The sequence below is a fragment of the Nerophis lumbriciformis genome, linkage group LG18 (assembly GCF_033978685.3).
Source record: "Nerophis lumbriciformis linkage group LG18, RoL_Nlum_v2.1, whole genome shotgun sequence".
In the NCBI taxonomy this organism is placed as follows: Eukaryota; Metazoa; Chordata; class Actinopteri; order Syngnathiformes; family Syngnathidae; genus Nerophis; species Nerophis lumbriciformis.
In genome coordinates, this window is record NC_084565.2 from 39712501 (window position 1) to 39727151 (window position 14651).

General features: G+C 34.0%; 1 protein-coding gene across 3 annotated transcripts in view; it reads left to right on the forward strand.

Moving 5' to 3' along the window:
* Positions 1–14651, forward strand: part of inpp5d (inositol polyphosphate-5-phosphatase D) — a 92804-nt gene that overhangs the window by 57688 nt on the left and 20465 nt on the right. For all 3 annotated transcript variants that reach the window (XM_072915129.1, XM_061978384.2, XM_061978385.2), the window contains 4 exons: positions 5546–5625; positions 8482–8569; positions 8636–8782; positions 8862–8916. In XM_072915129.1, the coding sequence (XP_072771230.1) occupies positions 5546–5625; positions 8482–8569; positions 8636–8782; positions 8862–8916 (370 nt within the window). The remainder of the gene's footprint in view (positions 1–5545; positions 5626–8481; positions 8570–8635; positions 8783–8861; positions 8917–14651) is intronic.

The window sequence follows — 14651 nt, forward strand, 5'->3', positions numbered from 1 at the left end:
AAAAAAATCATTAGCAAGACTAATTAAATTTGCCAGAAGAAAAAACAATTTCTGCAAGTGAAAAATCGATTTGCAGGTAGAAAAACAATTTTATTTAATAAAAAAAACAAAAAAAACATTAGCAAGTACAAAAACTATTTTATTCAATAAAAAAAATCATTAGCAAGACTAATTAAATTTTCAGAATAAAAACAATTTTCTGCAAGTGAAAAATCGATTTGCAGGTTGAAAAACAATTTCATTTAATAATAAAAAAAATAAACATTAGGAAGTACAAAAACAAATTTTTTCAATAAAAATAATCATTAGCAAGACTAATTAAATTTGCCAGAATAAAAACTATTTTCTGCAAGTGAAAAATCAATTTGCAAGTAGAAAAACAATTTTATTTAATAAAAAAAAACCATTAGCAAGTAGAAAACTATTTTATTCAATAAAAAAATCATTAACAAGACTAATTAAATTTGCCAGAATAAAAAAAAAATTCTGCAAGTGAAAAATCGATTTGCAGGTTGAAAAATAATTTTATTTAATAATAAAAAAAAAAAAACATTAGCAAGTACAAAAACAATTTTATTAAATAAGAAAATCATTAGCAAGACTAAATACATTTGCCAGAATAAAAACAATTTTCTGTAAGTAAAACATTGATTTGCTAGTATAAAACAATTTTATTTAATAAAAAAAAACATTAGCAAGTACAAAAACAATTTTATTCAATAAAAAAATCATTAACAAGACTAATTAAATTTGCCAGAATAAAAACAATTTTCTGCAAGTAAAAAATCGATTTGCAAGTAGAAAAACAATTTTATTTAATAAAAACAAAAAAAACATTAGCAAGTAGGAAAACAATTTTATTCAATAAAAAAATCATTAGCAAGACTAATTAAATTTTCCAGAATGAAAACAATTTTCTGCAAGTAAAAAAATCGATTTTCAAGTAGAAAAACAATTTTATTTAATTAAAAAAAAAACATTAGCAAGTACACAAACAATTTTATTCACTAATTAAATTTGCCAGAATAAAAACAATTTTCTGCAAGTAAAAAATCGATTTGCAAGTAGAAAAACAATTTTATTTAATAAAAAAAAAAACATTACCAAGTACAAAAACAATTTTATTCAATAAAAAAATCATTAGCAAGACTAATTAAATTTGCCAGAATAAAAACAATTTTCTGCATGTGAAAAATCGATTTGCAGGTAGAAAAACATTAGCCAATAGGAAACTATTTTATTTAATCAAAAACACAATTGCAAGTATAAAAACAATTTTCTGCAAGTAAAAAAAAAATCGAATTTCAAGTAGAAAAACAATTTAATTCAATTAAAAAACCTTTAGCAAGTTTTATTTAGCTTTAACATGCTAACATTAGCTTGTTATACAGGGAACAGAGGCAGACAAGTCTCAAAAGTCATGAATTTTAGGTTTATACGGAATTTCTTCTTTTTTTTTGTTGCAAAAATGCTAGCATAAAACGTTAGCATTCTAACTTAGGAGAAGCTAACTTCTAATCAATCAATCAATCAATCAATGTTTATTTATGTAGCCCTAAATCACAAGTGTCTCAAAGGGCTGCACAAGCCACAACGACATCCTCGGTACAAAGTGGCGGCAAGTATCAAAATTCATGATTTTTAGGTTAAAAGAAGAAAAAAAATTGCAAAAATGCCAGCATAAAATGTTAGCATTCTAACTTAGGAGAAGCTAACATACTTCTAAAGTGGCGGCAAGTATCAAAATTCATGATTTTTAGGTTAAAAGAAGAAAAAAAATTGCAAAAATGCGAGCAGAAAACGTTAGCATTCTAACTCAAGAGAAGTTAACATACTTCTAAAGTGGCGCCAAGTATCAAAATCCATGAATTTTAGGTTTATACAGAAACATTTTTTTGCAAAAATGCTAGCATAAAACGTTAGCATGCTAACTTACGAGAAGTTAACATTTTTCTAAAGTGGCGCCGAGTATCCAAATCCATGATTTTTTGGTTTAATACGAAGAAAGAAAATTGCTAAAATGCTAGCATAAAACATTAGCATTTTAACTCGGGAGAAGTTAACATACTTCTGAAGTGGCGCCGAGTATCAAACCCATGAATTTGAGGTTTATACGAAAACATTTTTTTGCAAAAATGCTAGCATAAAATGTTAGCATGCTAACTTACGAGAAGTTAACATTCTTCTAAAGTGGCGCCAAATAATCAAAATCCATGAGTTTTAGGTTTAATGGGGGACGGCGTGGCGAAGTTGGGAGAGTGGCCGTGCCAGCAATCTGAGGGTTACTGGTTCAATCCCCACCTTCTACCATCCTAGTCGTTGTGTCCTTGAGCAAGACACTTCACCCTTGCTCCTGATGGCCCTGTGTGTGAATGTGTGTGTGTGAATGGGTGAATGTGGAAATAGTGGCAAAGCGCTTTGAGTTCCTTAAAAAAAGGTAGAAAAGCGCTATACAAGTATAACCCATTTACCATTAATACGAAGAAAGAAAATTGCTAAAATGCTAGCATAAAACGTTAGCATTTTAACTCGGGAGAAGTTAACATACTTCTAAAGTGGCGCCGAGTATCAAACCCATGAATTTTAGGTTTATATGAAAAAAAATGTTTGCAAAAATGCTAGCATAAAATGTTAGCATGCTAACTTACGAGAAGTTAACATTCTTCTAAAGTGGCGCCGAGTGTCAAAATCCATGATTTTTAGGTTTAATACGAATAAAAAAAATTGCAAAAATGCTAGCATAAAACGTTAGCATTTTAACTCGGGAGAAGTTAACATACTTCTAAAGTGGCGCCGAGTATCAAACCCATGATTTTTAGGTTTAATACGAATAAAAAAAATTGCAAAAATGCTAGCATAAAACGTTAGCATTTTAACTCGGGAGAAGTTAACATACTTCTAAAGTGGCGCCGAGTATCAAACCCATGAATTTTAGGTTTATACGAGAAAAAATGTTTGCAAAAATGCTAGCATAAAATGCTAGCATGCTAACTTACGAGAAGTTAACATACTTCTAAAGTGGCGCCAAGTATCAAAATCCATGAATTTTAGGTTTATACAGAAACATTTTTTTGCAAAAATGCTAGCATAAAACGTTAGCATGCTAACTTACGAGAAGTTAACATTCTTCTAAAGTGGCGCCGAGTATCCAAATCCATGATTTTTAGGTTTCATACGAAGAAAGAAAATTGCTAAAATGCTAGCATAAAACGTTAGCATTTTAACTCGGGAGAAGTTAACATACTTCTAAAGTGGCGCCGAGTATCAAACCCATGAATTTTAGGTTTATACGAGAAAAAATGTTTGCAAAAATGCTAGCATAAAATGCTAGCATGCTAACTTACGAGAAGTTAGCATTCTTCTAAAGTGGCGCCAAGTGGTTAAATCCATGATATTTAGGTTTAATAGGAAGAAAAAAAATTGAAAAAATGCTAGCATAAAACGTTAGCATTTTAACTCGGGAGAAGTTAACATACAAACCCCGATTCCATATGAGTTGGGAAATTGTGTTAGATGTAAATATAAACGGAATACAATGATTTGCAAATCATTTTCAACCCATATTCAATTGAATGCACTACAAAGACAACATATTTGATGTTCAAACTCATAAACTTTATTTTTTTTGCAAATAATAATTAACTTAGAATTTCATGGCTGCAACACGTGCCAAAGTAGTTGGGAAAGGGCATGTTCACCACTGTGTTACATGGCCTTTCCTTTTAACAACACTCAGTAAAGGTTTGGGAACTGAGGAGACACATTTTTGAAGCTTCTCAGGTGGAATTCTTTCCCATTCTTGCTTGATGTACAGCTTAAGTTGTTCAACTTCTCCGTTGTGCTATTTTAGGCTTCATAATGCACCACACATTTTCAATGGGAGACAGGTCTGGACTACAGGCAGGCCAGTCTAGTACCCGCACTCTTTTACTATGAAGCCACGTTGATGTAACTTGGCTAACTCAGGAGACGTTAACATACTTCTAAAGTGGCGGCAAGTATCAAAACCCATGATTTTTAGGTTAAAAGAAGAAAAAAAAAAATTGCAAAAATGCTAGCATAAAACATTAGCATGCTGACTTGTGGGATGTTCCAAATAAGTGTTTGATGAAGGTTTATACAGATTTTTTTTGTTGTTGCAAAAATTCTAGCATAAAACGTTAGCATTCTAACTCAGGAGAAGTTAACATACTTCTAAAGTGGAGCCAAGTATCAAAATTCATGATTTTTAGGTAAAAAGAAGAAAAAAAATTGCAAAAATGCTAGCATAAAACATTAGCATTCTAACTCAGGAGACGTTAACATACTTCTAAAGTGGCGGCAAGTATCAAAACCCATGATTTTTAGGTTAAAAGAAGAAAAAAAAAAATTGCAAAAATGCTAGCATAAAACATTAGCATGCTGACTTGTGGGATGTTCCAAATAAGTGTTTGATGAAGGTTTATACAGATTTTTTTTGTTGTTGCAAAAATTCTAGCATAAAACGTTAGCATTCTAACTCAGGAGAAGTTAACATACTTCTAAAGTGGAGCCAAGTATCAAAATTCATGATTTTTAGGTAAAAAGAAGAAAAAAAATTGCAAAAATGCTAGCATAAAACATTAGCATTCTAACTCAGGAGACGTTAACATACTTCTAAAGTGGCGGCAAGTATCAAAACCCATGATTTTTAGGTTAAAAGAAGAAAAAAAAAAATTGCAAAAATGCTAGCATAAAACATTAGCATGCTGACTTGTGGGATGTTCCAAATACCGGTAAGTGTTTGATGAGCATTCCTCAACTTTATCAGTATTTATTGCCACCTTTCCCAACTTCTTTGTCACGTATTTTATCAGTTTGAACATCAAATATGTTGTCATTGTAGCATATTCAACTGAATATGGGTTGAAAATGATTCGCAAATCATTGTATTCCGTTTATATTTACATCTAACACAATTTCCCAACTCATATGGAAACGGGGTTTGTACTTCTAAAGTGGCACCAAGTATCAAAAGCCATGAATTTTAGGTTTATATGAAAAAAAATGCTAGCATAAAACGTTAGCATGCTAACGTTAGCATGCGAGTATAGAAGAATTTAGCATCCTTCCAAGATGTCGCCAAGTATTACGAGGTAAATGTATTGAAAGATAAAAGAATGTTTGAGTGCAAGTGTAAAACATTGACAGAGAATGTCTGCAACTTGTGGACGACAACAATGTCGGTTGTGTTTCTTTCTGTAATTATTATTATTAGTAGTATTAGTTATAATGTACTAAAACAGTTTGATAATAAGCTCTGAGTATGTGCTTTTACTGCCATCTAGTGTCTAGTATGAGTGGTGTAAAATTAGTAAAATATTAATATTTGTTTCCATTTGTTGTTCAAATCCGGTGCTTTTTGCAGTTAAAGTTCCAAGGAAGGTTTTGAAACATTGCCAACAAGACAAGAAAAAGTAAAAATGGTGCGACTTCCTGCCACTCCACTTGACAAGTTCCTTTGAATGGCAGCAACTTCACAAAGGAAAGAAAGCAAAAGATGAGATTTTGACAAAATGTCTTGCAGAAACTGTCAGGACGTGTGAAGGTGAGAACACGGAACACTTGGATGGATCCATCAAAGTCTGGTTTGGCAACCAAGTGCAGGTAAATATTCTGCTGGGCACTTCAAGAATTTATGGCAAAAAGATTGTACTGTACATACCCAAGTGTCAACTGTACATACCCAAGTGGCAACTGTCCATACCCAAGTGTCAACTGTACATACCCAAGTGTCAACTGTACATACCCAAGGGTCAACTGTTTATACCCAAGGGTCAACTGTTTATACCTAAGTGTCAACTGTCCATACCCAAGTGTCAACTGTCCATACCTAAGTGTCAACTGTCCATACCTAAATGTCAACTGTCCATAGCTAAGTGTCAACTGTACATCCCTAAGTGTCAACTGTACATCCCTAAATGTCAACTGTCCATACCTAAATGTCAACTGTCCATAGTTAAGTGTCAACTGTACATACCCAAGTGTCAACTGTCCATACCCAAGTGTCAACTGTCCATACCTAAATGGCAACTGTCCATACCTAAATGTCAACTGTCCATACCCAAGTGTCAACTGTACATACCTAAATATCAACTGACCATAGTTAAGTGTCAACTGTCCATACCCAAGTGTCAACTGTCCATAGCTAAGTGTCAACTGTCCATACCCAAATGTCAACTGTCCATACCTAAATGTCAACTGTCCATACCTAAATGTCAACTGTCCATACCTAAATGTCAACTGTACATACCCAAGTGTCAACTGTCCATACCCAAATGTCAACTGTCCATACCTAAGTGTCAACTGTCCATACCTAAATGTCAACTGTCCATAGCTAAGTGTCAACTGTCCATACCTAAATGTCAACTGTCCATAGCTAAGTGTCAACTGTCCATACCCAAGTGTCAACTGTACATACCCAAGGGTCAACTGTTTATACCCAAATGTCAACTGTCCATACCTAACTGTCAACTGTCCATACCTAAATGTCAACTGTCCATAGCTAAGTGTCAACTGTCCATACCTAAATGTCAACTGTCCATAGCTAAGTGTCAACTGTCCATACCCAAGTGTCAACTGTACATACCCAAGTGTCAACTGTACATACCCAAATGTCAACTGTCCATAGTTAAGTGTCAACTGTCCATACCCAAGTGTCAACTGTACATACATAAGTGTCAACTGTACATACCTAAATGGCAACTGTCCATACCTAAATGTCAACTGTCCATACCCAAGTGTCAACTGTCCATACCCAAGGGTCAACTGTTTATACCTAAGTGTCAACTGTACATACCCAAGTGTCAACTGTCCGTACCCAAGTGTCAACTGTCCATACCTAAATGTCAACTGTCCATACCCAAGTGTCAACTGTACATACCCAAGTGTCAACTGTCCATACCCAAATGTCAACTGTCCATAGCTAAGTGTCAACTGTCCATAGCTAAGTGTCAACTGTCCATACCCAAGTGTCAACTGTCCATACCTAAGTGTCAACTGTCCATACCTAAATGTCAACTGTCCATAGCTAAGTGTCAACTGTCCATACCCAAGTGTCAACTGTCCATACCCAAGTGTCAACTGTCCATACCCAAATGTCAACTGTCCATACCTAAGTGTCAACTGTCCATACCTAAATGTCAACTGTCCATACCCAAGTGTCAACTGCCCATACCCAAGTGTCAAGTGTACATCCCTAAGTGTCAACTGTACATACATAAGTGTCAACTGTACATCCCTAAGTGTCAAGTGTACATACCCAAGTGTCAACTGTCCATACCCTAAGTGTCTACTGTACATCCCTAAGTGTCAACTGTCCATCCCCAAGTGTCAACTGTCCATACCCAAGTGTCAACTGTCTATACCCAAATGTCAACTGTCCATACCCATGTGTCAACTGTACATCCCTAAGTGTCAACTGTACATACCTAAGTGTCAACTGTACATACCCAAGTGTCAACTGTCCATACCCAAGTGTCAACTGTCCATACCCAAATGTCAACTGTCCATACCTACAGTAAGTGTCAACTGTCCATACCTAAATGTCAACTGTCCATACCGAAGTGTCAACTCTCCATACCCAAGTGTCAACTGTCCATACCTAAATGTCAACTGTCCATAGCTAAGTGTCAACTGTCCATACGCAAGTGTCAACTGTCCATACCCAAGTGTCAACTGTCCATACCTAAATGTCAACTGTCCATAGCTAAGTGTCAACTGTCCATACCCAAGTGTCAACTGTCCATACCCAAGTGTCAACTGTCCATACCCGAATGTCAACTGTCCATACCCGAATGTCAACTGTCCATACCCGAATGTCAACTGTCCATACCCAAGTGTCAACTGTCCATACCTAAATGTCAACTGTCCATAGTTAAGTGTCAACTGTACATACCCAAATGTCAACTGTCCATACCTAAGTGTCAACTGTCCATACCTAAATGTCAACTGTCCATACCTAAATGTCAACTGTCCATACCTAAATGTCCATTGTCCATACCTAAATGTCAACTGTCCATACCCAAGTGTCAACTGTCCATACCCAAGTGTCAACTGTCCATACCTAAATGTCAAGTGTACATACCCAAGTGTCAACAGTACATACCCAAGTGTCAACTGTACATACCCAAGTGTCAACTGTCCATACCTAAGTGTCAACTGTCAATACCTAAATGTCAATTGTCCATACCTAAGTGTCAACTGTACATACCTAAGTGTCAACTGTACATACCTAGTTTCAACTGTACATAAATACTATACCTACCTATGTACCAAACTTACCCAATTATCTGCCATCTTGAGAATGTACTGCATCTTTTTGAAGTATATACTATACCTAGCTATGTACCAAACCTACCCAGGTTTTTACCATACCTACCTATCTACTGTATGTACCAAACCCACCCCAGTGTCTACCAACCTACCAAGTGTGTACTTTATCTTCCTATTTATCTTTCCAAGCTCACTCCAATCATCTCGGACGCCGAGTACCTTCTGGACCAGCACATCCTGATCTGCGTCAAGTCCACGGACTCGGACGAGTCGTACGGTAAAGACCCGGTCGAGACTCCGCGTCTACCAGGAGAAGGTAACACGCTTCTTGTGCTTCTTCCAGGAGAAGGTTGTGTAGCGCTGAGAGCCGCCCAGTTCTGCTACACCGAGTTCCAGGTGGCCCTGACACACCACGGAGAGAACACGGGCGTGTTGACCGGCGGCATCCAGCTGCACACCTCTGAGGGCAAACCCACTGAGAAGTTATACGGTCAGCGTCCTCACCCACGCTTCTGCCGACATCACTTCCTGTGCTCTGCCGACATCACTTCCTGTTCTCTCCCCCGCAGACTTCATCAAAGTGGAGAAAGACGACACAAAAGGCAAAAGCGGCGAAGCCAACAAGTGAGAACTTTGTTTTTATTTCCGAACTACGCTAACTTTTCCGATGTTATCGTGCTAATTTTAGCATGCTAACATTTTATGCAAGTATTTTAGCTATTTATATTAATTTGGACATAAAAATCACGGATTTTGATACTTGCCGCAATTTTAGAAGTACGCTAACTTTTCCGATGTTATTATGCTATGCTAACATTTTTTGTGAGTATTTTAGCTAATCATATTAATTTGGACCTAAAAATCATGGATTTTGATACTTGCCGCAATTTTAGAAGTACGCTCACTTTTCCAAAGTTATCGTGCTAACGTTAGCATGCTAGCATTTTATGCTAATATTTTAGCTCAATATATTCATTTGGACCTAAAAATCACGGATTTTGAGACTTGCCGCAATTTTAGAAGTATGTTTTCTTTTCCGATGTTATCATGCTATAGTAACATTTTATGCGAGTATTTTAGCTAATAATATATTAATTTGGACATAAAAATCACAGATTTTGATACTTGTCGCAATTTTAGAAGTAAGTTAACTTTTCCGATGTTATCATGCTATGCTAGCATTTTATGCTAGTATTTGAGCCAATTATAGTCCTTTGGACCTAAAAATCACGGATTTTGATACTTGCCGCAATTTTAGAAGTACGCTAACTTTTCCGATGTTATCGTGCTGTGATAACATTTTATGCGAGTATTTTAGGTAATTATATTAGTTTGGACATAAAAATCACGGATTTTGATACTTGCCGCAATTTTAGAAGTAAGTTAACTTTTCCGATGTTATCATGCTATGCTAACATTTTATGTGAGTATTTTAGCTAATTATATTCATTTCGACCTAAAAATCACGGATTTTGATACTTGCCGCAATTTTAGAAGTACGCTAACTTTACCGATGTTATCATGTTATGCTAACATGTTATGCTAGTATTTGAGCCAATTATATTCATTTGGACCTAAAAATCACGTATTTTGATACTTGCCGCAATTTTAGAAGTACGCTAACTTTTCCGATGTTATTATGCTATGCTAACATTTTTTGTGAGTATTTCAGCTAATCATATTAATTTGGACCTAAAAATCATGGATTTTGATACTTGCCGCAATTTTAGAAGTACGCTCACTTTTCCGAAGTTATCGTGCTAACGTTAGCATGCTAACATTTTATGCTAGTATTTTAGCTCAATATATTCATTTGGACCTAAAAATCACGGATTTCGAGACTTGCCGCAATTTTAGAAGTACGCTTTCTTTTCCGATGTTATCATGCTATAGTAACATTTTATGCGAGTATTTTAGCTAATAATATATTAATTTGGACATAAAAATCACAGATTTTGATACTTGCCGCAATTTTAGAAGTAAGTTAACTTTTCCGATGTTATCATGCTATGCTAGCATTTTATGCGAGTATTTTAGCTAATTATATATTTTTTTGACCTAAAAATCACGGATTTTGATACTTGCCGCGATTTTAGAAGTACGCTAACTTTTCCGATGTTATTATGCTATGCTAACATTTTTTGTGAGTATTTTAGCTAATCATATTAATTTGGACCTAAAAATCATGGATTTTGATACTTGCCGCAATTTTAGAAGTACGCTCACTTTTCCGATGTTTTTATGCTATGCTAACATTTTTTGTGAGTATTTTAGCTAATCATATTAATTTGGACCTAAAAATCATGGATTTTGATACTTGCCGCAATTTTAGAAGTGCGCTCACTTTTCTGATGTTATCGTGCTAACGTTAGCATGCTAACATTTTATGCTAATATTTTAGCTCAATATATTCAATTGGACCTAAAAATCACGGATTTTGAGACTTGTCGCAATTTTAGAAGTACGCTTTCTTTTCCGATGTTATCATGCTATAATAACATTTTATGCGAGTATTTTATCTAATAATATATTAATTTGGACATAAAAATAACAGATTTTGATACTTGCCGCAATTTTAGAAGTACGCTAACTTTTCCGATGTTATTATGCTATGCTAGCATTTTATGCTAGTATTTTTGCCAATTATATTAATTTGGACCTAAAAATCACGGATTTTGATACTTGCCGCAATTTTAGAAGTAAGTTAACTTTTCCGATGTTATCTTGCTAACGTTAGCATGCTAACATTTTATGCTAGTATTTTAGCTCAATATATTCATTTGGACCTAAAAATCACGGCTTTTGATACTTGCCGCAATTTTAGAAGTACGCTCACTTTTCCGATGTTATCATGCTATGCTAACATTTTTTGTGAGTATTTTAGCTAATCATATTAATTTGGACCTAAAAATCATGGATTTTGGTACTTGCCGCAATTTTAGAAGTACGCTTACTTTTCCGAAGTTATCGTGCTAACGTTAGCATGCTAACATTTTATGCAAGTATTTTAGCTAATTATATTCATTTGGACATAAAAATCACGGATTTTGATACTTTCCGCAATTTTAGAAGTAAGTTAACTTTTCCGATGTTATCATGCTATGCTAACATTTTATGCTAGTATTTGAGCCAATTATAGTCATTTGGATCTAAAAATCACGGATTTTGATACTTGCCGCAATTTTAGAAGTACGCTAACTTTTCCGATGTTATCATGCTATGCTAACATTTTATGCAAGTATTTTAGCTAATTATATTCATTTGGACCTAAAAATCACGGATTTTGAGACTTGCCGCAATTTTATAAGTACGCTAACTTTTCCGATGTTATCATGCTAATTTTAGCATGCTAACATTTTATGCAAGTATTTTAGCTAATTATATTCATTTGGACTTAAAAATCACGGATTTTGATACTTGCCGCAATTTTAGAAGTACGCTAACTTTTCCGATGTTATCATGCTATGCTAACATTTTTTGTGAGTATTTTAGCTAATCATATTAATTTGGACATAAAAATCACAGATTTTGATACTTGCCGCAATTTTAGAAGTACGCTAACTTTTCCGATGTTATCATGCTATTCTAACATTTTATGCTATTATTTGAGCCAATTATATTTATTTGGACCTAAAAATCACGGATTTTGATACTTGCCGCAATTTTAGAAGTACGCTAACTTTTCCGATGTTATCATGCTATGCTAACATTTTATGCGAGTATTTTAGCTAATAATATATTAATTTGGACATAAAAATCACAGATTTTGATACTTGCCGCAATTTTAGAAGTACGCTCACTTTTCCGATGTTTTCATGCTATGCTAACATTTTATGCAAGTATTTTAGCTAATTATATTAATTTCGACCTAAAAATCACGGATTTTGATACTTGCCGCAATTTTAGAAGTACGCTAACTTTTCCGATGTTATCATGCTATGCTAACATTTTATGCGAGTATTTTAGCTAATTATAATAATTTCGACCTAAAAATCACGGATTTTGATACTTGCCGCAATTTTAGAAGTGCGCTAACTTTTCCGATGTTATTATGCTATGCTAGCATTTTATGCGAGTATTTTAGCTAATTATATTAATTTGGATCTAAAAATCACGGATTTTGATACTTGCCGCAATTTTAGAAGTAGGCTAACTTTTCCGATGTTATTATGCTATGCTAGCATTTTTTGTGAGTATTTTAGCTAATCATATTAATTTGGACCTAAAAATCATGGATTTTGATACTTGCCGCAATTTTAGAAGTACGCTCACTTTTCCGATGTTATCATGCTATGCTAACATTTTATGCGAGTATTTTAGCTAATTATATTAATTTCAACCTAAAAATCATGGATTTTGATACTTGCCGCAATTTTAGAAGTACGCTAACTTTTCCGATGTTATCATGCTATGCTAACATTTTATGCTATTATTTGAGCCAATTATATTTATTTGGACCTAAAAATCACGGATTTTGATACTTGCCGCAATTTTAGAAGTACGCTAACTTTTCCGATGTTATCATGCTATGCTAACATTTTATGCGAGTATTTTAGCTAATAGTATATTAATTTGGACATAAAAATCACAGATTTTGATACTTGCCGCAATTTTAGAAGTACGCTCACTTTTCCGATGTTTTCATGCTATGCTAACATTTTATGCAAGTATTTTAGCTAATTATATTAATTTCGACCTAAAAATCACGGATTTTGATACTTGCCGCAATTTTAGAAGTACGCTAACTTTTCCGATGTTTTCATGCTATGCTAACATTTTATGCGAGTATTTTAGCTAATTATATTAATTTCGACCTAAAAATCACGGATTTTGATACTTGCCGCAATTTTAGAAGTGCGCTAACTTTTCCGATGTTATTATGCTATGCTAGCATTTTATGCGAGTATTTTAGCTAATTATATTAATTTGGATCTAAAAATCACGGATTTTGATACTTGCCGCAATTTTAGAAGTAGGCTAACTTTTCCGATGTTATCATGCTATGCTAGCATTTCATGCGAGTATTTTAGCTAATTATATTAATTTTGACCTAAAAATCACGGATTTTGATACTTGCCGCAATTTTAGAAGTACGCTCACTTTTCCGATGTTATCGTGCTAACGTTAGCATGCTAACATTTTATTCAAGTATTTTAGCTAATTATATTCATTTACTTGCCGCAATTATAGAAGTACGCTAACTTTTCCGATGTTATTATGCTATGCTAACATTTTTGTGAGTATTTTAGCTAATCATATTAATTTGGACCTAAAAATCATGGATTTTGATACTTGCCGCAATTTTAGAAATACGCTAACTTTTCCGATGTTATCATGCTGGTATTTGAACCAATTATATTCATTTGGACCTAAAAATCACGGATTTTGATACTTGCCGCAATTTTTGAAGTACGCTAACTTTTCCGATGTTATCGTGCTATGATAACATTTTATGCGAGTATTTTAGCTAATTATATTCATTTGGACTTAAAAATCACGGATTTTGATACTTGCCGCAATTTTAGAAGTACGCTAACTTTTCCGATGTTATCATGCTATGCTAACATTTTATGCTATTATTTGAGCCAATTATATTTATTTGGACCTAAAAATCACGGATTTTGATACTTGCCGCAATTTTAGAAGTACGCTAACTTTTCCGATGTTATCATGCTATGCTAACATTTTTTGTGAGTATTTTAGCTAATCATATTAATTTGGACATAAAAATCACAGATTTTGATACTTGCCGCAATTTTAGAAGTACGCTAACTTTTCCGATGTTATCATGCTATTCTAACATTTTATGCTATTATTTGAGCCAATTATATTTATTTGGACCTAAAAATCACGGATTTTGATACTTGCCGCAATTTTAGAAGTACGCTAACTTTTCCGATGTTATCATGCTATGCTAACATTTTATGCGAGTATTTTAGCTAATAATATATTAATTTGGACATAAAAATCACAGATTTTGATACTTGCCGCAATTTTAGAAGTACGCTCACTTTTCCGATGTTTTCATGCTATGCTAACATTTTATGCAAGTATTTTAGCTAATTATATTAATTTCGACCTAAAAATCACGGATTTTGATACTTGCCGCAATTTTAGAAGTACGCTAACTTTTCCGATGTTATCATGCTATGCTAACATTTTATGCGAGTATTTTAGCTAATTATATTAATTTCGACCTAAAAATCACGGATTTTGATACTTGCCGCAATTTTAGAAGTGCGCTAACTTTTCCGATGTTATTATGCTATGCTAGCATTTTATGCGAGTATTTTAGCTAATTATATTAATTTGGATCTAAAAATCACGGATTTTGATACTTGCCGCAATTTTAGAAGTAG